This window comes from Lagopus leucura, unplaced genomic scaffold (genome assembly GCF_019238085.1).
Source record: "Lagopus leucura isolate 7727_CA_CO unplaced genomic scaffold, USGS_WTPT01 Super-Scaffold_100008, whole genome shotgun sequence".
Lineage (NCBI taxonomy): Eukaryota > Metazoa > Chordata > Aves > Galliformes > Phasianidae > Lagopus > Lagopus leucura.
In genome coordinates this window covers 8,137,028-8,160,762 of record NW_024962265.1, presented here as the reverse complement: position 1 = coordinate 8,160,762, position 23,735 = coordinate 8,137,028, and the positions used below count along the sequence as shown (strand labels likewise).

Below are 23,735 nucleotides of genomic sequence, written 5' to 3'. Positions count from 1 at the left end.
TCCCCCTTTTGTTAAAAGACATGATCAGGCAAAACATTTAAATAAGGATAAAACTTAAAGTATGTGAACAATGTCAATGCCTGGAGCAAAGCCAGTGTTTCAGGAGGACAGCAGAGATTTGAACTTTATACCTTCTTGTGTACATGTGAAAAGGTCTTAGATGATTCTGTTTACCCAATGGATTGTTTCTATTTAAACAAAGGGAAAAGCAAAGTATACCGTACATTTGTCACTGCTGGTTTGCATAAAACTAGGAAATGATTTTTAAGTCAACATCTATGAACATCTATGAGTTTTCAATCCAGCTCAGAAATTATGAGGAAAAATAAATTTCTCTCACTTTTGTAGTGCCCCACTCTGTCAAGGGTGTCACCCATGTCATATTCTCACTTGAACAATGCTCAGAAATGTTTACACCCAGATCAAGCCACTTGGTCAACATTCCTGGTACGGTTTATATTAAGAACACAAGAAAGCACTGGGCTAGCAATTCCTGAAAGCATCTTCCGATGAGTCAGATAGAGCTGTTGGTAAAACTCTAGTCACTCATTTCCAGAATTTCAACTCCATGTAGAGAATAGGTATGAAAAGGATCAAGCAAATTTTGATATTTCTCCCATCCACAGTGTTATTCGAGCTCTACATTCAAGCAGTACTTGAAACAGTACAATGATAATTTTTACACTGCATTTTTATTCTGCCATTTTGCCATTGTTCTTTTTAATCAACAGCATAAACTTTGTCTTACATACAAGGACAAGCAAGATTATTTTAAAAATAACTGGACATAACTGGACTTCCTCAGCTTTCTGCCAAGCATGGTTTGCCAGATATTCTGCATTTAAGATGATTTTTAATTTCCTTGATTAATTTCTTTCCAAAGGCATGTTTGAAGCAATGGTAAGGCTCAAACATAATCATTTAATAACTAAATAATCTTTAATTACATTGCTGTAATGATACACATCTAAAGACATATACTGTTATACCGTGACATCAGAGCACTTTAACTAATGGTAGTTATTAGCACTCCCATGAAAGATTCACTATGGATCATATTTCACTGATGGAGAATATTGTGCTCTCATCTGATTAGGTGCTTGCAAACATTTATTAGTGTATCTCCCTGAATGTGATCATGTTGCAACTCAAAGGAATCCACAGATTTTCACAAATCAGGTAATATTTCTTTAGTGAAATACATGAAAATGTTAGAAAAATCACATGACAGCTCTTCTGGAGCTGACTGATGCACACAGTGAAAAAGAAGATAGTTGCTTAGGACTGGACAATATATATGATTATAATTAGACATAAAATATTTGAAAAAGAATAAAACTGCAAATTACTACTCTACTGCAATAATTGCCAGTTGTGAATTATATCATTAGGTGAGAAGACAGTCCAGACTTGTAGATAACTGCAGATGTAAACAAAGTAGAATGGATTAGATGCCATAAGTCACCCGAACTTCTTATAGGTGTGAATTCACCACTATACATTTATTTATTCTACACACTACTTCTTTCTATCTATATTTTCCACTGGCAACTGACTGGTTTCTCTAGTCTGTTCCTCACATTTTTTTTTTTTTGACTCATAGAGTTAAAGAAAAAAAAAACATTTTAAAAAATAAAATTTCCTTTATGAAGTAAATAAAAATGAATAACTTAGTAGCTGAAGGAAAAAAAAAAAAAGTATTAAATTGTCTTTGCTTGAGTTCCCGAGTAATAGTGGAAAGTTACTCACCCTTTTCCAGTGAAATAAGTTACTTAGGAAATAACTAATTTACTAAAAGTCCACAGGGGCACGTAGAAGTCTCAGGCATGTATTCCTTCTGAGTCAAGTCATAGTCACTAAATCATCTGTCTTACATAAACGAGGGAGAGGTGAAGGAAGAAACAGAGGGGCACAGTACATTTCTCTCATATGAATGATATTTGAAAGAAGATATAGATTCAGTCTAGTTTATGCTCAAGAGCTCAAAAAGGAGCCAGCACATTTCCAAAGAGATTTACTGAGTGCCACAAACAAAAAGCAAATTGTTACAAACTATGTAAACTAGAACTGAAAGTGAATGGAAGAGTAAATTTTTTTTTTCCCCTTTGAATTCAAGAGGTTTTATTCTTAGATTTTTAGGACGGAAAGAGCTGCTGTGATCCCTTAGATTGATTTCCAACATCACATAAGCAGTAGGCATATGGGACTAGCACAAACATTTAATATATTGCCTATTTCATTACTATTGTTGCTAGTTACTATTCCTAATATCTCAGAGACATCCAGCAATAAATTGATTAATTCTTGACAGCAAAAGACATAAGGACTAACATATATGAAAAATGATTATTTATGGCCTTCTGCAGTCCTTTCCAACTCTAAAGAGTCTATGATTCCATGCCCATACCCTGTTTCTATGTCTGATTTTTTTTGATAATTTTATAAACAGTCCTTTGTTCCTTCTCTGCACAAAACACAATCTCTTATTCATTTCCCACTCCTAAATCTAGATTTCCTTATAGTGCAAGGTACTAGTGCAGCAATCAAACATTCTTTGCTGTACTGGGCCTCATATTCCCACAAAAGTACTGTTTAAGGATGAAGGAATCCTATCAGACTTTTAAGATCTTGAAATACTTGATGGTTAATCTGTGTCATTTTATACCAGAAAAAAAAAGTGATGAAAAAGGATGAAAGATTGTATACCAAAAAAAAAAAAAAAAAAAAAAAAACATTGTCTTTCAGTTTATAAAGGTACTTTTTAAATTTAGAAAGTGGTGTCTTGGTTAAACTACCTGCTCATATTTTGGAGAGATCTTCCCTTTTGCAGGCATATTCTCCATGGCTTATATTCATGTATGAGATTAATTCTTATTTATATATATTTATATATTAATTCTTATTTATTAATTCTTATTTATTAATTCTTATTCTTATATTCTCTTTAACAAACAAAGTACTAATCATTAATCAAAGCATCAATATTAACCATTATTTTCTTATTGAACTGAATAGTGGTATTTTTCAAACTTATTTTGATAGTAACATATTTGAGATGTTCTTTGTACAACACAAGGCAGAGAAGAAATTCAGTTTATGTATATTGTAAAAACAAGAAGGCATCTGGAAAGTATTATGGAAACATTTTCATATAAATATGAGTCTGTCCATAAAAAGAGGATGGTCAAGATAGCAAGAAAAGAACAGTTATTTAGTGTTCCATCAGGCAACCACTGGAAATACCTATGCACTGGTCTTTACTCACAGAAGTAGTAGCTTCACCTGCAGCTGCTCTGCTTTTTGTCAAAGGAGAAATAAGATTTAATCATTGTGGAGAAGCCAGTTTTGTCATGCCAAATGCAGCTGTTAATGAAAGGAAGAATAGGGTGCTTGGAAGCACACCAAGAGAGCCTCCAAGTGTTGGAAAACTACTTTTTTATTTCCTGAATCTGTCTGAAAAATTACTTTTAAATCCATGAGTACTCTCATCTTTGCACTGGAGAAATGCTTTTTTTCTGGGTATTCTGAGTGAGTCTCTTACAACCACATGTAGCAGGAGGATGTGTTTGTAAAGAAACTTAGCCATGGCCACCAAGAAGGCCATACTGCTGCCACAAACAGCCTGGGTCTTTCAGGGAATGACCAGAGGCCTGCCACTGTGCAGAACACACAATGAGAGGATGCAAAAGGGGTATGTATGAGGTTGGTCTATAAGTATGGAAATAAGTGATGTTTTCAGACTCACTTTTTAAATAGTACGCTTAAGTTCTGAGAGTTGAATATAACCCACAGCCTTTAAAACTCAAATCTGAGTAATACTTCACAACACATTAGCTCATAAAATTTTAGACAAAGTCCAACAAAGTCAGTTAATGTCAGCAGGATCTTGGTTATCTCCTTGCATCTGCATATTTATGATATTCTCCCATTAGTTTGTGGTTATGCATTTCACAGCTCCATGGCCTGAATGTGGAGCATCACCCACAGCTGAAACCTGCTGCATTGTGACCTTGACTGTTTAAAGCCTATTTGACAAGATGTTTGTACTGAGCTACAAACGAAATACAGTCATTTCCTTCAGCTGTAGAAATCACACTTAACATGCGATTCTTCTCCATGAGGTCAGGACATGTCAAATGGAGATTTGTGACAAGGATCACACAATAAAAAATTGTTGCTTTGATGATGATCTATCAAAATCTGTGCTTGGTAATGACTTCTTTCAGTTTTGCTTCTTTCTGCACCTCTAAGTCAAGAAATAATTCTATTTATAAATCATTTCCTCAATTAAAGCTGTCTACATTATATGCTGGCTTTCCATTGTTTTTATTAAATTGTTTTCTCAACAGATGGTGGTTTGTTATTTTTTTTCTCCCTTGTGTTGGTTGAAAGATCAAAGGATTCAGCATTACTTGTCTTTATTTCAGGAGGTGAGTGGATGAAATTTTGCATATGTTTCATGACTGTGAAGCTGGGTTAATGCTTCAAATTGTTACTGTAACAAGAGGCAAATGCTGAGCTTCTGTGCTATTAGGAACTCTGCTCATGGATGAACACAGTAATCGCACACAGAAAACTGGATCTACATTTTAATCTGACTGTCATCTCTCTAAATAAAACAATCTAAGTTTGTAATGAGTAAGGATAATTGCATTATCTCAGGGCAAAATTAGGTAATCATGTGCCATTGAGAATATTTACATTCTGGAAATAAATAATTTATCATAACATCCTTTAATTGATAGAAAAAATAATTAATATCCACTTGCAAATAGTGGATGTATTCTCAGCGTCACTAGTAGCAATCATTAAAATTAATATTTTTAAAGCAATCACAAAACACTGAGTCATTTCTCTAGTTATGCTAGAAAATGATGCTTCTTCTCTAATTTGACAAACAAATAAACATCAGTCTGTTACACTGATACAGGGCTCCACTGAAGAAAACTGTTTCATGAAAAAGCACGCGAGATTTTAAAATAAAACAATATTAGAATCAGCTCCTAAGAGTTCCTTTAACTTGAATCATGCATTATCTGAACATACTCAATGTCACTCATCCTTTCTGTGACATGATTTTAAGGCATAGATGCATAAAGTAAAATCGTACATGTCTTAGAAGTGAAAATCCACTTAGCAGTCCTGTATGTGCACGTGCACACACTCCATTCCTTCCATGGAGGTCTCTCTCTTTTTTTTTTTCTTTCTTTTTTTTTTTTTCTCCCCTCTAGCAGCATAAACAAAAGTTTTCCCACAGTTCTGAGACACATTTCTTTGAACCTAATGAATATGTCGACTGGCTTTAGTTTCTCATTCATGGAAGTCATTCAGCTGTGGCATACTGTATACAGTCCTCCACTGTAATCAACCAGCATTTCTCAGTAACAGAAGGCCAAAAGCTTGGTACATTTGGGGAACAATGGTCTTCTTAGTTATCTCAGTGGAAGCGTGCTAGCGCATAGATTTCACTCATTAGGAGACGGTGGGTTCAAAATCAATGCTACCCTTCATGCTAGGCTCTTTGAAGAAAATCTAGATATATTTTTTGGTTGTTGCTTTGTGTGAGGTAATTTTTTTGGAAAAACGAAAGAAAATACACAGGATTTTGGTACTACCAAATTTCATTCAGTGGCATGGCAAGCCTCTATTGATCAAACCAGATCCACAGAAACACCAGTGCATCCTACAGACCTCATTCTTATCAGTGCTCTTTCATCTCATGGAAGTTTTCAATTAAACCAAACTGCAGAGTGCTGGAAAATCACCTGCAGTGTGACTTTAATTTACATTTTCTTTACAACATATAAATACAGTAAAGTGAATTTAGAGTTATTAGATTTAAATTATTAATATCTCTATATATCTCTCTATATTGTTTATGAATGGACTCAGAGATCTGCCATAACAGTTTAGATATATTTATCAAGTTCTAAACAAAAGTTATTTGCTAAATAGCTGAACTAATCAGACTTTAATAATTATAGGGGATTGATTAGTGTTTTCTGCTGCGCAACAAATGGCCATGGCACTTAAAAATTTCATGTCTTTGTTCTGCTTCTTATATCTCAGACCTCTTCTCTATATGACTTAATGAAGAACTGTACTTTCATTTTGCTTGTCAATTAAGTCTGTGGTCTTTGAAATAAAGGTGTAAAAATAAAATAATTCAGCATACTGTTTTGACTCATGACAGTTTTAAAATTTGATTTCATTTCCATCTTGTAAATGTTCAACTTGTAAATCTCCAAGTGAATCTCAGACATAATTACTGACTTTCTGTCACTTCAGACATAAATAGATTCCAAATTGCATAGGTGTAATTATGAAATATACAAGGGCAGAACTGAATGCATTAAAAGACAACTGAAAACCTACAACATTCACATTTCCCATAAGAGGTTAAAGTATGACCCTTTACTAAATACTTTCCCCCCAAATGGTATTTTCACTGTATCTGAATTTCAAGATACTGAACCAGATTATTTGCAAATATATAATTTGGAGTAGTCCTATTTTTACAATTCTATCTTTTTGCTGATAAATGGAAGAGCGTGGATCAGCTGGTTCTCAAATATTACGTTGCCATAAATGTTCATCCTTCTTGACTGACTATCAGGGAAATGAACATTGCCTGCAAATCTAAATGATTATACATTTAACTTTGTGGTTTACTCCAAAGTTTAGTAACTATTATAATATTATTAGGAAATCAATTCTTATCCTGTTAAAATCGGATACTTAAAAAAAAAAATCACAATATTCTTTTCTTCAGTATCTCTCTTTGCTTGGGATGAAACCTCTGTAGCAGCTGTGTAGACTTTCCTAACAGTGAGGGGTAGGAATGATTTCAGCCACTGTTGTCATGTGTTCTACTCAATTTAATGAAGTTTACCTCATAAATTAAACGGCTAAATTAATATATTAAGAATAACAGTCTCACTTTAAAACAACTACTCTGGAAATAAACTTTTATTGGAATTATCTTTTGTTTCAGAGTGACAGAATGGGATTTTGAAAAATCTGAATTTTGTTATCATATCATTTACCAGTCAAGTGTTCAAAATGCAACTAAAGTCAATGTATTCCAGACTGAATCATCTCCGGACTGAAATAAGCTCTCACTGCCTGTAAACTACAAAGCAATGTATTCAAGGAGAGGCCTTCTTAAGTAATAGGCTTTAACCATCAGCATGAGTCATATTTGTTATCAAAGAGGTTTATGGAGTTTTTCAAAAAGTCTTTTAAAAGGGGATCAAGTTACCTCTTCATGTTGATCTCCTACTTCTGTAACTTTATCACAAGATTATACCATGTAACAAGAGATGCCATTTGGGAAATAAGAAATAAATACTGCTGCATGATGGTGCTTATCAATATGTTGATTGTCCAACAACACATCCTGGTTTTCTTATGGAAGTATCTGTCAAAGATTACTAGAATAAACTGCTCACCTAGTTTGTGCTATGACAAAGGATAGAGATGTTCTCTGTTCCCTTTCTGTACTCCTGCAAATATTGTCTTTGAGTCGAGGGAAAGTTCTCTTGACATATCCCTTCCCAATTGATAATACAGTCAATTAAGGCTTGCAAAAAATATTACATACTATATATAGCTACATATAACTGCATATAAAACTACATACTTCCTAAACACTAGGAAGATTATACACATGCCAAGATCTACTCTTCTTGACAAGTGGAGGTAAACTGTACACATGTGAAAAGCCTGATTTCATGCAGTCTTCATGTAGGGTAGCCTAAGGGATTGGAAATCAATGCAATGTGGATTAGTAGAAATGATGGTTTGTAGATACATCAGCCTCCAGAGGAATCAAGGCCCTTTATTTTGTGATTTTAGCCATTGGTCCTGTGAGATGCCTGGACTGATGTGAGCTTAATGATGGCTACTCTGATGCCTACAAACTTCTGCAAACCTGAACTACATCAAAAAAATCCAGTACCTGCAGTTTTCTAATATAGCAGAAAGCGTAAAGAAATAATTGTTCTTCCAGGGCAAGCGCTTACACAAGCTGGAGATCTTTATTTTCATGTGTACTGACTGGATCTGAACTAGCTTGAAAAGTACATAATCTCCGGACTGAAATAAGCTCTCACTGCCTGTAAACTAGATATTCTTTTCAACATTTCTCTATGATTACAGTTATGCTTAGAATTGGTATGTAATAAAAACAATTGTATCACATAATTACTACATCAACATGATGTACCATCATCACAAATAAGGATCATCCTTTAAAAGTATCTCTTCCATTCTTATTTTTTACATGTATTTGGTAAGCATATAATAAATACATAAAGGTATAATAAATTAGATGGGAAGTCAATTAATCTCAGTTGATTCTTAACCTAAAAAATCGTTTGCTCAAATGTTTTACTTAAAAACAGTAGATCAGATTCTTAACTGATGTAGTCTATTGTACCGTCTTCAATGAAGCTGGGCCAATTTCTGCTACATCTGCTGCTAGAGAAATCAATATTTCACTGTGGATTTTATAGTAGAAAATGAATGATAGAATAGAATCATAGAATTATAGAATGATTGAGGTTGGAAGGGATCTTTAAGATCATCTATGTCCAACCCCCCTACTGTAGGCAGGGACACCTCCGTCTAGACCAGATTGCTCAAAGCCACATCCAGCCAGGCCTTGAATGTTTTCAGAGAGGGGAGGATCCACAACCTCTCTGTGCAACCTGTTCCAGTGTCTCACAACCCTCACAGAAAAAAATTCTTCCCAATATCTAGACTAAATCTACCCTCTTCCAATTTAAAACAATTTCCCTTCATCCTGTCACTACGTGCCCTTCTAAAATGTCCCTTCCCAGCTTTCCTGTAGGCTTCCTACATGTTACACAACATTTTGTTTCAACAGTAGCACTGGTTCTTTAAGTAAAGTGTCCCTGCAAAGTCATTCTTTTAAGAAAAAAAAAAAAAAAAAAAAAAAAAAAAACACCTGTTTTTCTATCACTATATTCATATATTTGTGTAATATATACCAACATATATATGTAGAGACGGTTGGAAAAAGCAGATGCATAAATATATAAGAACAGGATGTCTATTACTTAGAAAATGCACTCTAGACCTCTTCTAATGTAAAGTACAGAAGGGGGAAAAAAAAGAAGAAGGTATAATTCAGCAAAATTTTATGAGTTGAACTAAAATTTTTTAAAATACACAGAGACCGGAAAAAGTAAATACATTACAGGTGGTAGCGTTATATAACTTCATATGCAATAACTTAATGTTTTATGTACATCATAAATCTGAACTAAACTTAGAGCTTCTTTATTGATTGCGAATGAGAAATAAACTGCAACTAAAGGGATCTCAGACCTTTTAAGTTCATCCAGTTAAAAATGAGTTTTAATCTGTCAGATATTGACAAGAAATTTGGAATTAGGAGACAATAAAAGAAACTGGGTTAGTTTTTCAGACAGCATCAATTGAGTTACCTCGACTGAAGAAATTCTAATGTATTCATGCTGAGGATCTGGCAAACAGTTTTGTACAACTCTTTGCAGTTCCTGCCTTGAGTGTTAAAAAAAGTGCACTCTCTATACTTCCACCTGTATGTAAGGGTTAAGTAAATGGAAAATTCTGTTCTTTCCTTAAACAGAACTGTTTCCCACTTGTTCATGCAAACTACCCCAAAGGGAGCCCTGGGGAAATGGAGTAGGGCTGCTCCCCCTGCTCAGGCACGCACAAGCAGGTGCATTTTGCATCCTGTTGTGCTTTACTAGTGAGTTTAATGCACCTCTGTGTCTCCCTGCAGTTGTATGCGTTCCTTTCAAGTGCAGATCTGACTTCTGCAATTTTGCAGCCATAAGGATATCATTTCTGCACATTTGGTACTGTTTCCACAGAAGTCGGTGGGAGTAAAGCATAGCTCGGCTAATTACTTTCTTATATTGTGTAGTAATTGCTTTCTTGAATTATACTCCATTACCTGGAGAGAATGTTGCATGTTACCAAACTTTAGGTCCCCAAAGCTGATGTAAGTGTCTGTATTAGGTCATCTTACTTAAATTCAGATACATGCAGTATAAACATTTGCATACAAGCCACTTCACCCCATTCAGTGAAGGTACAAATATAGCCTCTTCCATGGATGACCTCAAGGTTTAAATTAGGTTCTTCTCAGGTATTCTGCGCATACACATGTTACGTTCTGTCTAAATATGTTCTTTCCTGCTTACTCATGGCTTACGTGCTTAAAGTCTATTCAAACATTAGCTTTATTCTTCTCTCTAAATACTGTGGTTATTCACTCCCACATCTGGAATGGATTTAAGCACAGATTAGTCTGCTTTACTCCTCAGAATGCAGTGTAATTCACAACATATTAGGCTGTATACATTTGCACAGATCATTTTTAATCAGATGCACAGCATGCTGTTCATATCCTTTTACCTTTTTATTATTATTTCCTATACTGTAGTTCATCAAACTCAATTATATCTGCCTAGTTTCATCACTAGAAATGGCTTTCTTCAAGTATGGAATAGGGCTGTAATACTGTTTCATATCGAAGAGATATTCAACAGACTTAACAAATCATATTCCCCATTACTTTATGACTGTCACACAAAGTAATTTACTTCCTTTCCCCAGACATAAGAGTTGTACCATATTCCAGTCTCTTGCAGCCTATGCCAATTGCTTCCAGTGTCTCCTCTATCACTTCCCACTCTTTTCTTTAAATTACATTTTTTCCATCCTCTTCAGTTTGACACACACTAATTTCCTCTCCTCCAGCAGTCTCAGACAGGTGGGTTCTATTCTGCCATCACATAAACAAGCAATTTTATTAGACAGTAGGTACATTTGCCAACTATTCCTCTAATCTGTTCAGATTTACCTCTCTAAGTGATTTAAAATAAACAAGCAGATGGTGAAGTTCGTTAATTTTCCATAATTTTGTGGCTAAAAATGAATCTTCAGGAAATATTTTAGAGAGCAGTTTTTTTACTCAAAATCAATCCCTCACCGTCATTTTTACTTTTTACCTTTTTTAATGTGTTATGAAGGCATAAACTGTTTATGATACAGAAGCAGTGGCTCTTTGACATGTCCATTGCTGCTGTTTGACATCAACATATAAACCAGCTGGCTTCTACAGATGCAGAGTGCAGGGCTAAAATTGCATCCCCCCGCTCTGGAATAGCTGCTGTCAGTCAAACACACTCCTCTTGCCCCTGCTCCTGCAGAAGGTGCACATTTGTAATTCCTACCTAGGCTGCTGGTGTAAAAGAAAAAGCTCTAACTCAGAGAGAGGCAGTCCAGAATATTTCTCATTGCAAACCTAACTCAGCCCATTCTCGCTTTATCAAGACAGGTCACAGGCTGACTATCACATTTGTGAAAGCCTGATATTAGGTGGGTGCAGCTGCCTCCTTCTTGCCCCAGTTTCTCTCAGCACAGATAGAGATGGACTGAAAAGTGACTACTCCTGCACAGTAATACAGAGAATACAGAAGCAGAAGGTGAGGATAATTTCATTCACAGTTTAAATATGAAATCAGAAGCTAACAGTGACCACGGCAGTTCTGAGGAAGATCCTCCTTTCTCTGGTTTGGGAAGCTGAAATCACAGTCCACAAAAATGATTCCGGCACTGGGTGCTAACAAACTGACCAAAAAAAGCAATGATTTATATTTTGTTGATGGTTATGAACTGCTAGAAGGAAGCTAAAACAAACATCCTCTTTCAGCTCCTGGGCCAAATGCATCATTGACCCAAGTCTTTCAAAACACAGAATGTTAAACCAAGGTTGGATATGGCCTCGCATCTCAGATCACCCTTCCTATAAATTCGTGATAAAGTGTGTGTTATTTTTATGGCACAGTCATAAAACAGCCAAATGCAGAAGTAAATGACCTCATACCAGCTATCTCTCTGCAGATAGATTCACTTGGCAGATAGCCAAGGATTGATTGACACACATCTTACGGAACTGGAGTTAATTAATACGTCTACCAATTCCCAAATGGATCTCAGGAAGCAGAGAATCTGTTTAATGCAGTAAGCAATGACATACTGTGTGTGGTCAAGATACAATCACTAATTGCCAAGAATGCACTCTGGAATAAAGCATTAACTAATATATATATGCATATATATTAAAATATATATATATACACAAAAACCTTCTACATTGCAGATCCTTTTCTCTTTATTCCTTCAAAACCTTTTGTTTAGAACATTATAAAGACTCATGTTTCAAATATCAAAAGACATTTTTATAGAAAAGAATAGTTTCCAGACTATAAAGTCAACACTCAAAAAATCTGTTAGCTTTTCTACAAGAAGAATTTCTGTTTTTTAAATAATTGAGTCCTCATTCAGTTAACAGTGATGTCTTTCTTTTCAGAGAAATCTGAAAACCTGAATTGCAAAACCATAACGTAAGTTGAAAGAGTGGCTCTTTGGAGATCACAGAAGCTACCAGTAACATAACTATAGATTCACCAATAAAATATATCCTTAAATGAAGTGAGTGATTGCTGAAAATACATCAAGAATCTGGTTGCTAAACTGAAACAGTCTATGGAGCAGCACTCAAGTCAGAATGAAAGAAAAGTAAAAGTGGATTTACTGATATCATGTACTCAGATTAATAGGAAAAAAAAAAGAAAAAAAAAAGAAAAAAAAAAAAAGATTGGCTTTCCTAAAAGGAAAAGAATTTAAATGGAATTAACTGCAGGAGCACAGAGACATTTTAGTATAATCTTCAGCCAGAAAAATAAGCATGCACCTATTGCTTTTTGTGGATGACACTGTTTTTCACAGGAAAAGACTGTTTATCTATTTAGCTACCACAGTCACTGACAAAACAGTGCAAGAGCTACTCTATGCTTTTTGCAGTACTAAGCAAAAGTCAGCAAAATAAAGGTTTAAAAAAATGAGGAAAAGAGAGGGAAAATGATTTATTTTGTGAGAAAACAAAACTTAGGTTGTATATGAAACACAGTTGCTATGTCAGGTCAAACCTGAGAAGTGGTATTTATGAATATGTAACACTGTTTTAAATCCTAGCTGGGAGAAATCTACCGTGGTGTCAGACTGTACCAACTAGTAGGATACTAAAAGACAAAGCTCATCTCTGATTAAAAGCACTGGCTGAACTATGAAGTAGGCAGAATGGGCTTATTGGTATTTATGTAAGACCCTGGGGGAAAGGATGCTGTGTGTGTGGGAGAAAAGCATAGATTCAGTTGTGATCTATCAATCAGCACGTCAGCACCAGAAGCAGGAGCAGGTCCTACCAGATCTGTTCCCTGAGCCACAGAAACAAGGGAGTGTGCTTCATGGCTAAACACCAATAAAGATTAAATGAGGGAAAAGAGAAATATTGTTTTAAGATAATTTACCTCAGGATGGCTTCCAACTTCAATGTAAGTGCACACGGGATGAAAAGCCCCTGTTCCACAGGCATACAAGTGTGTTTGGTTATAAGTCTTAAGCACCTTGATGAAATTAGCACATTCTCTCTGCAAAGAAAATGAAAAAAAACATTTATGCACAAAGTTAATTCAGTGATTATGACTAATAGGAGTGCTTCTGGGTTGTAGATAAACGTCGGAATGAGCAGATTTTAAATGTGTGATTATTTCAAGCTGTTTATAAGCATGTTTAGAATGAAGTATTTAATAAATAGCCTGATCGAGGATCTCATTTAAATATCTTTGGTTGTCATTTAATAAAGTATCCAGCCCTGAAGAAAAAATTACACAACAAATTTTCCTCATTTTTGTTTCAGACACTTTTCATCTCTGTAATTTATGGCACTGCCATGTTTGTAAGACAAATCCCATTTATAGAAAAGTGTCAGAATGAAATAATGAAGAAAAATGGACCAACTGTTTGTATTCAATTAAGTAACAGTTAGAAAAAAAAAGATGGGCCAGATGGAAAGAGTTGATGAAAAACAAATCATTAATATAACATTTCTAACAACAATACAAATGCTGCCTCATTTCCATTGTCTATGCTTAGGAAACAGTTCTGAAAGGATGAATACATGCGTTTAGCTTTACTGAAACTGTTTATGACTCCTGGAATGTAATCTATGCAAGACTTGGACTTTACATTTTCTACCTGACCAAATTATCCATCATGAGTGATTTTAGTTCTCAACACCCATAAAAAGTACTAACAGTCCCTAGCACAAACATAATCTGTTATGTTAGCAAAAATCTCATGCCTAATGGTATTAAAATGGAAATATCTAACTTAATAGTCAAGATGTTGATTTTTTTTTGTTTATTTAATCTTTTCATTTCAATGAGGTCTAACAATGAAAATAAACATCAATGCCTGTGAATTATAAATAATGAATTTCAAATAGGAGAAAAGAAAAATGAAATAAAATAGCAATTTCCAGTAAAGTTTATGTTAAAAAAAAAGAAAAAAGAAAGAAGTTTTCTATGTATATATTTTCTATTTGTCTGAAGCCTGCATCAGCATTTGGGTTCAGCCCCAAAATGGCCTGCTCATCCATCTCTATTGCTATACGCTGTTTCCTACTTCTGCTAACAGTACTCAGCATTCAGTGCAGTGGTGATAACCACCTCTGCAGAGATCTCATTGACTGGCATCCTCCCTCTCTGTAACTTGCTTGCTAATTTAACTAGGTAATCTCAAACAGAAAATGATGTCTGCCATGAAGATGAATGTGCAATTTGAAGCATGCCTTAGGCTACTACTTGGGAAGCAACAAACTTAGATAAAATACTGATTCTCTGCTTCTCATAATGCACTGCACTAAAATGACATTGCTCTTCAAATGTTACTCTTTCTCTGCATTACAGATAATGGAGATGTATTAAAAAGAGTACCCCAGAGAAATGTATACAAAATCACACTAAGTCTTTGGTCTACTGCTGACAGTTTTCTTTCCAAATGAGATGGAAGAGAAAACATAAAGATAGTTAAGGTAATCCAACAGGAAATTGGAAGAGATAGAGATGGATGTTACCAGAGGTCTCTCTTAATTCTTCCCATTCTGACCTTCCTTAATGAAAACACACACAAACTCTAGTGCATGCATATTCTTCCTCCCACATATATATAAACACAAAAATACATTTATCTTATAGATTCACAAACTGCCTTGTACTGTCACAATGGTAGAATATTGAGCAAATTCTTGACATAAATCATTTAAATTATGTTGTATTTCTGTATTATTCTTAATGTTATTTTCCTTTGTTTTTTTCAATAAAAGAATTTCCTTTGTTCTTTTCAATAAAAGAAATATGGAGAAACTGTGTAAATGTATTAATAATTCAGTGCCTGCAAGAGTAAAAATGAGCAACTACTGTAAATTCACAAAACATTACAATAAACAAAATTGAAGCAGATCTTTACTTAAGCTCTGATATTACATGTTCCAGCTGAAGCATCCAACATTGACTCCACTTAATTTAAAACTGACCAACGATTTGTGCATTATTAAAGAATCCAGAATTTTCTTCCTTTCAATTTGGATCTGGACAAATTTAACTACATTACTGTTTCAGTAGCATTATGCCTTGGTTTTCCTGATTTCATGTACCATGATTTTAGAAATATTTTTATGGTTTACTATGTTTTACATAAGTTTTTAAGAATTGCCTGCCTGGAAAAAATGAAATATCAGGTACCAATGGTCATACATCTTTACAAAAAGCTAGATCTACATCCAGTATAGATTTAAACAGGTTTCAATGGAGCTATTCTGATTTACGGCAACATGGTATCTATTACATTATATACAATCATTAAACACTGTTCAGCTGCCTATGACATAAAGCAAAAGATTTTAGATAGCTACTATTTTAAAGGTGAGATGAAAAAACCTCCATGGTTTATCCAGAGCTTATCTTCAGAGCTTTATTGAATTACTCCAGATTAGCCTATGGGAGAAAGACTGAGGGGGAAAAAAAAAAACGAAGAAAGGAGGGAAAGGAAGGGGAAGGGGAAGGAGGAAGGGAAAGGGGAAAGAGGAAGGGAGGAAGGGAGGAAGGGAGGAAGGGAGGAAGGGAGGGAGGGAGGGAGGGAGGGAGGGAGGGAGGAAGGGAGGAAGGAAGGAAGGAAGGAAGGAAGGAAGGAAGGAAGAATGAATTTAACTTTATGATAAGTATACTTTTGCTTCAGGTGTTCAGGATTGTAGTGGAACTGTGTTATTATTGGTAGAGTTAATCTCTACCGATATAAATATACTATATTTATATAAAAATTGCTTATATTGTAAGAAATTTGGCTTATTCATCCCTGCTTTCAAGGTCTCTTTATTTCATTATTTAACACATTATTTTACAGTGGATGTCTGAGAAAGACACAATCTAGTTAAACAGGGGGGAAGGTAAATACTTAGAACAATAAACCTTTGACAATAAACAAATAAATTTATTTAACATTTAAAGTTCCCAGTCCTGCTCATACTGCTCATATAGCTTCCCTGTGTTTTATAGCTGCATAAAGGAACCATTAAGGTCTATTCACTAAATTTTCATACGCCTCCCTAACAGATTAGATTTCTTTATATGTTTTACATGATTGTAAAAAAATAAATAAAGAGGGGTATTAAACCACAATAAATGACATCAAAGTAAAGTTATAGTTCTGATTTAAGCCCTTGTCAACTCAGGAAACTCAAAGTGAAGTTTCCTCCCTCCCTGAGAGACAGTGCTATTCTTGCTGGAACAATAGCAACAGCCTCATTGATTTCAATTGCAGCATAATTGGAGTTCTTCCTTGGTCTAACTGTGCTTAAGTACAACTGCATAAATATACTATGATGTGTGGAAATGTCATTGTACCTGTGAGTTTGTGAGTCATACCCAGAGTTGAGCAAGAATCTGCTCTGTGATGGTGAATATTTAATTTTCCCCGTTTATGTGACTCTGGGAAGAAAAAAATAAAAATAAATCTGTACTGTAACAATTTTAACTGGTCTGAATGATTATTTAAACTCCAAATCTCAGCATGCACATATGCTGAAGAAAACAGTACTATCAGGGAAAATGTGTGTGCCTCGAGAAGATTTGGACCTACCACTACATGAGATTTGGGTGACTTGACTCAAGTGGCCAGGATCTGTTTCCTCATTCTTTCCCTGGTTGCATTGGTATTCAGTTGTAAAACCTGGCACACAGCTCTGCTGGTCCCAACACTGGTGGCTACATCAGTTCAACTATAAAGCAACAACCAATCCACTTGGCCGGAGGCCCAGAATTACATGGTTGCCTCTAACTGGGCTTGTCCCACTTGGCAGCTGTATCTCCTGCAGCTGGGTACTGTACTGTTGGCGTGAAGGTCCAGCCAGCATTTCACTACATGATCTCAGAACACACGGTACTGAAAAGGAAGCAAAGCCTACAAAAGGAATGTAGCATCCTGGCATCTAGCAGATAGGAGAAAATATCCACTGGAGGTACAGAAAGTACCTCAGTACTCAGCCCAGGTGAAGCCTTACGTCAAGTACCCCGTTCAGTTTTGGGCACCTCAGAATAGAAAGGTCATTGAGGTGCTGAAGCAGGTCCAAAAAAGGGCAACAAGTCTTGTGAAGGGCTTGGAGAATATTCCCTATGAGGAAAGTCTGAAGGAACTGGGGCTGTTCAGCCTGGGGAAAGGGAGGCTGAGGGGAGACCGTATTGCTCCCTTCTAATATCTGAAAGGTGCTTACAGTGAGAGCGGGGTTGGTCTCTTCTCACTGGTGACAGGTGACAGGATGAGGGCAAATGGCCACAAGGTGCACCAGTTTAAGTTTAGGTCGATATCAGGAAAATCTTCTTTTCAGAAAGGGTTGTTAAGCATTGGAGTAGGCTCCCCAGGGAGGTGGTTGAGTCACCATCTCTGAATGTGCTTACAAACCATTTGGATGTGGTGCTCAGGGACATGATTTAGCGGAGGGTTGTAAGAGTTAGGGTACTATGGTTAGACTGTGGTTGGACTCAATGATCTTGAAGGTCTTTTCCAACCTGAGCAATTCCATGATTCTATTATTCTGTTCTATGAAAGAGCCAGAAGCTGTAATAGTCAAATTATCAGGGAACTTAACCACTGTCCGCATCTCTTTTCACTCTCCAAGTACCTCTGAATCCACTTTTGCTTTTCCCAGGAAGAGAATGTTGTTTAAATGTTCCATATTCTGGACATATTCATAACTTTTGAATGTTCTTCTTTAAGTAAAACAGTTTTAGAAAGAAAATTAGACTTTCAAAGTGGAGATCATGGGTGGAGTGAATGTTGAAAATATTTTTAGCTTAATACAAATGAAAATGAATGAAAAGTTTGCAGATTTCTCTGTAGACAGGAAAATATAACTTGGATAGTTAATGAAAATACATTTTTAAAAAGATGAACATTGGAATCACCATAGTGAATCATTATAAATTTTTCCACCTGATAGTCTTATTCCTTATAACGGGCAATTTCATATTAGGAAATTCTTCTTTCTGTATATAGCTAAATACAAGTTTTTGTCTTAAAGATCGAATGTATTTATACACGTATACAGCAGAAAGCATAAGTGTTTTCATATGGTACAGAATAATTGAGGTAGACATTCAAAGAAAAAATTAGGTATATCGTGGGAGTTACAGCAGTCCTGAAAACTCCCGTTCATTTGTCTTGCCTATGCTACATGCAACACTGACAGTTTATTAAAATAAAAATTAGAAGTAGCTAAAATCTTTTCCATCATGTTAGGATATTGCAGCAAAACAAGTTTTACTGCAAATCCTTCTGTACTAAAATCCTATTTGTAGTACAAGTTGAGAAACTGTCACAAATTCCGAGTGTGAATTAAAGACAGTGAGGTTCAGTGTGTCTGGACAGAGATCTTAAGTCTAAATTCCAATACCAAATATTATATATTATACATAAGGACAGAGGGCCTGTCTTTAAGAGAAGATAAAGTGTTAATTAAGCTTTCCACCAAGACACCCACCATATGAAGATCAATATGTCTGACACTAACCAAACATACACATTTAATTTTTAAGAGATTTCCAATATTTTTGTATCAAATTAATAGAAGGGATTATGAAGAGAGAGATTAGCCTGAAAAAATAAATTACAAAGAAAATGTCTGCGACCAAAGCATGGAAGTCAAAAGCAGAAAGACTGAAAAACAAACACCACAGATATGTAACACTGATTAGGCTGTGTTTTGCCGACTTTTCCCGGACACTTATAAAAATAAAGCCTATCCATCTGTCAAAACATCTGCTCTACATATGAAAATTAAAACTGAATTTAGGTGGGTTTTATGAGTTTCCAGTAATTATCTCTTCCTCAAAAGCCAGGAACTTACATCCTTCTGTCTAGATTACTGATGCAGCAAAGAATTTTCAATGACATCTTTTTAGGTGGAAGTTTAACGGGTAAATCCACGTAACCGACAAACATCTAGACTTTTTTTCCTAATTTTATAGATTTTCCCTTTTTGCTTTCAAGAAAAATATCATTTATGATTATACTGCTTCACAGATATTTCTGCAAAAATGAATGACCAGATTATATGGACACTATGTAGAAGACAAAATAATCCACTATCCTCAACAGTTTTCTGCTGATTTAATCCAGATAAGGATCAGACCCTGTAAAACATTCATCCTTTATTTCAACCTTCCTGCATAGCCAAGTGATTAAAATATCAGAAGGTTTTGTCTAAATTGGATGGACAGGGGGATTTAAAGCTATCATCTAACAGCTGGACAAACAAAACAAATACGTGTTTTGTCTCTCAAATCAAAGTGGATGGACAGTTTCCATATTAAGTCCTATGTATGAGTTTAATTAATATGTTTACTTTTTTTTTTCTTCTTCTGTCTAATTAGTTGAATTCTCAAGTGGCAAGGTCAGGGGTATCCATGGAGAGTAAGTAATCCCTCATATTACTGCTGTCATTCAAATTTATCACACTTTTGAAAGATGTTCCCAAGTTATCAGGGAGCTTTTTTGCTCCTCTCTTTTCCTAGTGGGCTACTGCGAGCTGCAATCAGTTTAATTTGTATTGGCACAGCATTTTTTTCAGTATGCAACACCACTGTTTCAGGAAAAATATTCCTGGAGTGACAGAGCAATAAATGTCTATTTGTAACTTATACACGGAGTATTAGGATCAACTAGATTCTGTAAACACTTCAGCACATTAGCATGGGCAAGGAGGCCCTCTTTGGAGTGAACTCTACAGTGAATATGCTTTCATAGCTATTGCTGCTTTTGCGCAAGTTTTTTTAAATGCAGTAAAATAATTTAAGATTTTTTACTCCTTCCCTCTCTGAATTACAGTAGCACTTAAAAACATTGATCGAAGAGCACAGTCTGCTTAAACAGGCCTGAAGTAGGCAGGGAACAAAGCAAATGATTCCAGTCCTGTTAAAATGAGATTATCTTTTTTAAATTTCATTTTATTGGAGTAACCTAATTGGTAACACTGCTGCAAAGACATTATTCCAAGTGCTGCATTGGCAGCAATGGGAACGTTTCCCAGTAATATAAAATTTTCACAGAGTCTGACAGGTGGGTAAATTATGCCTGGCAGCTGTATTCCAGGAGATAACCTTCCAACTGAACCTGACTAAGCAGGTGTATGATTTTAGAGCGGGGGAGGCCAGCACTGCATACAGCATGAAAACATTTGCAAGCAGTGGCTTACTGCAGTGTACCTCTTGGAGCTTGGATCAATAACTTCATTTCTATTCCTGTTCTCTCATTACTGCATCTTGCAGTCAGAACTTCAATGTTTTATGGTCCTAACCTCTGAAAGTCAGTTTGCATTGCTGAGTGAAGTTAGTTGAGCAGCTTAATTACTGGGGTCTGTGTTGCAGAATTTCTATTAACTTAGTTGTTAGGGATTACATCTCCATTAGTCAATGTTCATCAAATAAACAGATAAATAATAATAATAATAATAATAATAATAAATAAAACACATTATCCAATAGAAACCTTGAATACTTTTAGGCAAACAAAATATCTAGTCATTTCTATAAATCTATGGTGGTTGTTTTGTTTTGTTTTGTTTTGTTTTTTAACTGAATTCTAGTCCTACTTTAAAAGCATTCACTAACTTTGAGCTTTGAAAAAGGTGGCAGATCCTGATATCCAGTGGCCCTTGTGAAGTGCTCAAAACCTCCCAAGATGTCAGAAATTACACTACTCTTAGACTTGGTCACCACAGCCACCATTGCAGATAAGTACTTGAATAATTCCATAACTAGATTTTCCTCCACTCTTGAGATGTGCCCTGAGAAAATTCTGACTGAGTGTGCTGATGAGGATTGATAAGACATTCTTGGTTGCTTAGTACAGCTTACTGTACTTCCACAGTTATCTTCCCAATTAAGTTATGCCTGTTATCTGTCTGATTTTTTTCATATGATAACAGTTCATGAGAATATTTAAAATGTATGATTTACTCAAGTTGCAGAATGTCTGCTTGAATTTAAACCACTGAAACATCAAGACAAGAAACAAGAAGCCAACTAACAAAGCATGTGATTAAAAGAAAAAACTACTGAAAAAGTCAGATATATCCTGATTCCTTCAAGCCACAAAGCTGCATGCCATATTAGCAAATAGTTTTATCATCAAAACACTTGCACAGCAGATGGAAAGCTCCTTTGCTTGCTGCTTTGTGTTAGTAAGGGTGAAACAAAAAACGCTTCTCTGCCTGCCTGCCTTCCTGTAAATCTGTTGGTCAATACCAGCACTTTGACTCCAAGAACAAAGCACATCAGTGAAATCAGTGGATCTTTGTTGTTAGCAACAATCATCTCGAACAGCCTGAGGTCTTAAGAAGCAAAGTTTCTACAGATTTGTTCTGCATTTGGTATGTCTAAATTTGGAGATGTACTTCATCCATAAATCTTCATTGAGTAGATGCAGATAACAACTGTTCTGAACTTGTGGACAGCTAAAAGGAGGCTGCAACACAAAATACCCATTTTAAGGATCAGTCCATATTTTTGTACATCTGGTTAATGTGTAGTTAACAAGATAAACGAAAGCCTTTTGTGAATCCAGTACAGCAAATTGATTTTCAGGATTTTGCAGTGAGAATTGCAAAATTCATTGTTGTACACTGAACTTTTCCAGGAGCTTTATTAAGAAATGTCATTTATTTTGAATTGTTATGTTCTTCAGTAGCATTTATTTCCTACAGAACAGAATTAATTTACGTAAGGAACAGAAAAACATTTCAGGAATAACTCAAAACATTACATACAAGTGGCAGATGATTCTTTTCTGACTATAACTGTAAAGCAAAATTGTTTTTGCTCTACAGACTAAAGCTGTTCCACATTTGGGACGTGGCTTTATTAGCAAAGCAATGAACTATGCCATTTGGTTTCAACTCAAGTAGTATTACCAAGCCCAGCAACAATTTAAGTTGCGACCACAGTCTAGATCTAAGGAGTCTCTCCCATTTATCTTTTCTATCTGGGTGGGGTGATCACCTGTCTCCTGGAGAAATCAGATTACATTCCACCTTTCCGAAAGGGATCAACACCTGCTAATTGGGTGGAGTATTTCAGACAAACAGGTTGCCAAGCCTATTATATGCACATAAGCCACTTGGACTCCATATCAATCAGCTTGCCTTTATTCAGCATTAGGCATATCTTGTAATGGCTGCCATTCACAGACATCTAAGATAAATATACTCAAAACTTCTGTGTTGAAAGTAAATGTAAATGTGTGAAGTGCTGAAAGAAAGCAAAAGACTTGGCATCCTTGTGACTGTTGCTTAGCAATATGTAGGCCAGTAAATAAATATACTCTGTAAGACAGACTCTGAAGTTATATGTTCCTTACTGTGGGATCCCTTACATTTGGATTTGGAAATTAAACTATTCTGAATTCCCAGTCAGTAAAAATTTGGTGCCAAATGGATTGTTAATTTTTTCATTTTTGGTTAGGCGCAATTCATGATACATGTATAGTAACCTAAAGATTTGGAATATGTAGATCAGCAAGGGAAAATAAACAGATGAGCTGTGTCAACACAGATCACTTTTAACAGACAGAAGAAGAAAAAGAAAAAAAAAAAAAGGAAGGGGAGACATTTCTTTCTTTATTTAGTATTCTTAGTTTTTTTGTTCTGCCATCTTCAGAATCCAAAATTCTCTCTACAATAATAAGGCTTATTCAAAGAATATTTGTTGACATGAAGATGTGGATGTGAATAAAATATTAGCTTTGACATATAATTATGTATCATCTCCAAGGTTATTTTAAGAACATTAACTAGTATTTAGCTCTTTTAGTTATTCCAAAAGAAGGCAGATAATATTAGATTTGTATCAAGAAAGGATGAATTTAGTTAAACTATTGGGTGGTAGATGCATGTAACAGAACCAAAGTAAGAAATTTTTTTGTACACTAATTTAATAGGGAAATAGTGCACATTCAGTAAGGAACTGTGATCTTTGAGCTATCCTTCAATTTTACTTTACACTTCCTTTCATTAAAGCAACAGCAACCTAAACATTTGTCCGTTAGCCAAGGAAGAACCTGAGACAAATTCAGGGGAAAAAGAGAGAGAGAGAGAGAGGGAAAGAGATGTGAATGGCACCAAGGAAAATGCTCTTCTCTGACTATATGAGTTTCACCCTGAAGCTCTCTGAAAGAAAACCAGTACTGAACACATCTATGACTTCCAATAGTTATCAAGTTAATGTTTTTTCTCTGGAAAGAATTGTAAAAAGGACAAATTTACT

General features: G+C 35.3%; 1 protein-coding gene across 1 annotated transcript in view; it reads right to left on the bottom strand.

Annotated features, from left to right (window-relative positions):
* The window catches only part of SEMA3A (semaphorin 3A), a 170,913-nt gene that overhangs the window by 88,380 nt on the left and 58,798 nt on the right, over window positions 1-23,735 (bottom strand). The window contains exon 4 of the mRNA XM_042872901.1: window positions 13,392-13,511. Within this exon, the coding sequence (XP_042728835.1) occupies window positions 13,392-13,511 (120 nt within the window). The remainder of the gene's footprint in view (window positions 1-13,391; window positions 13,512-23,735) is intronic.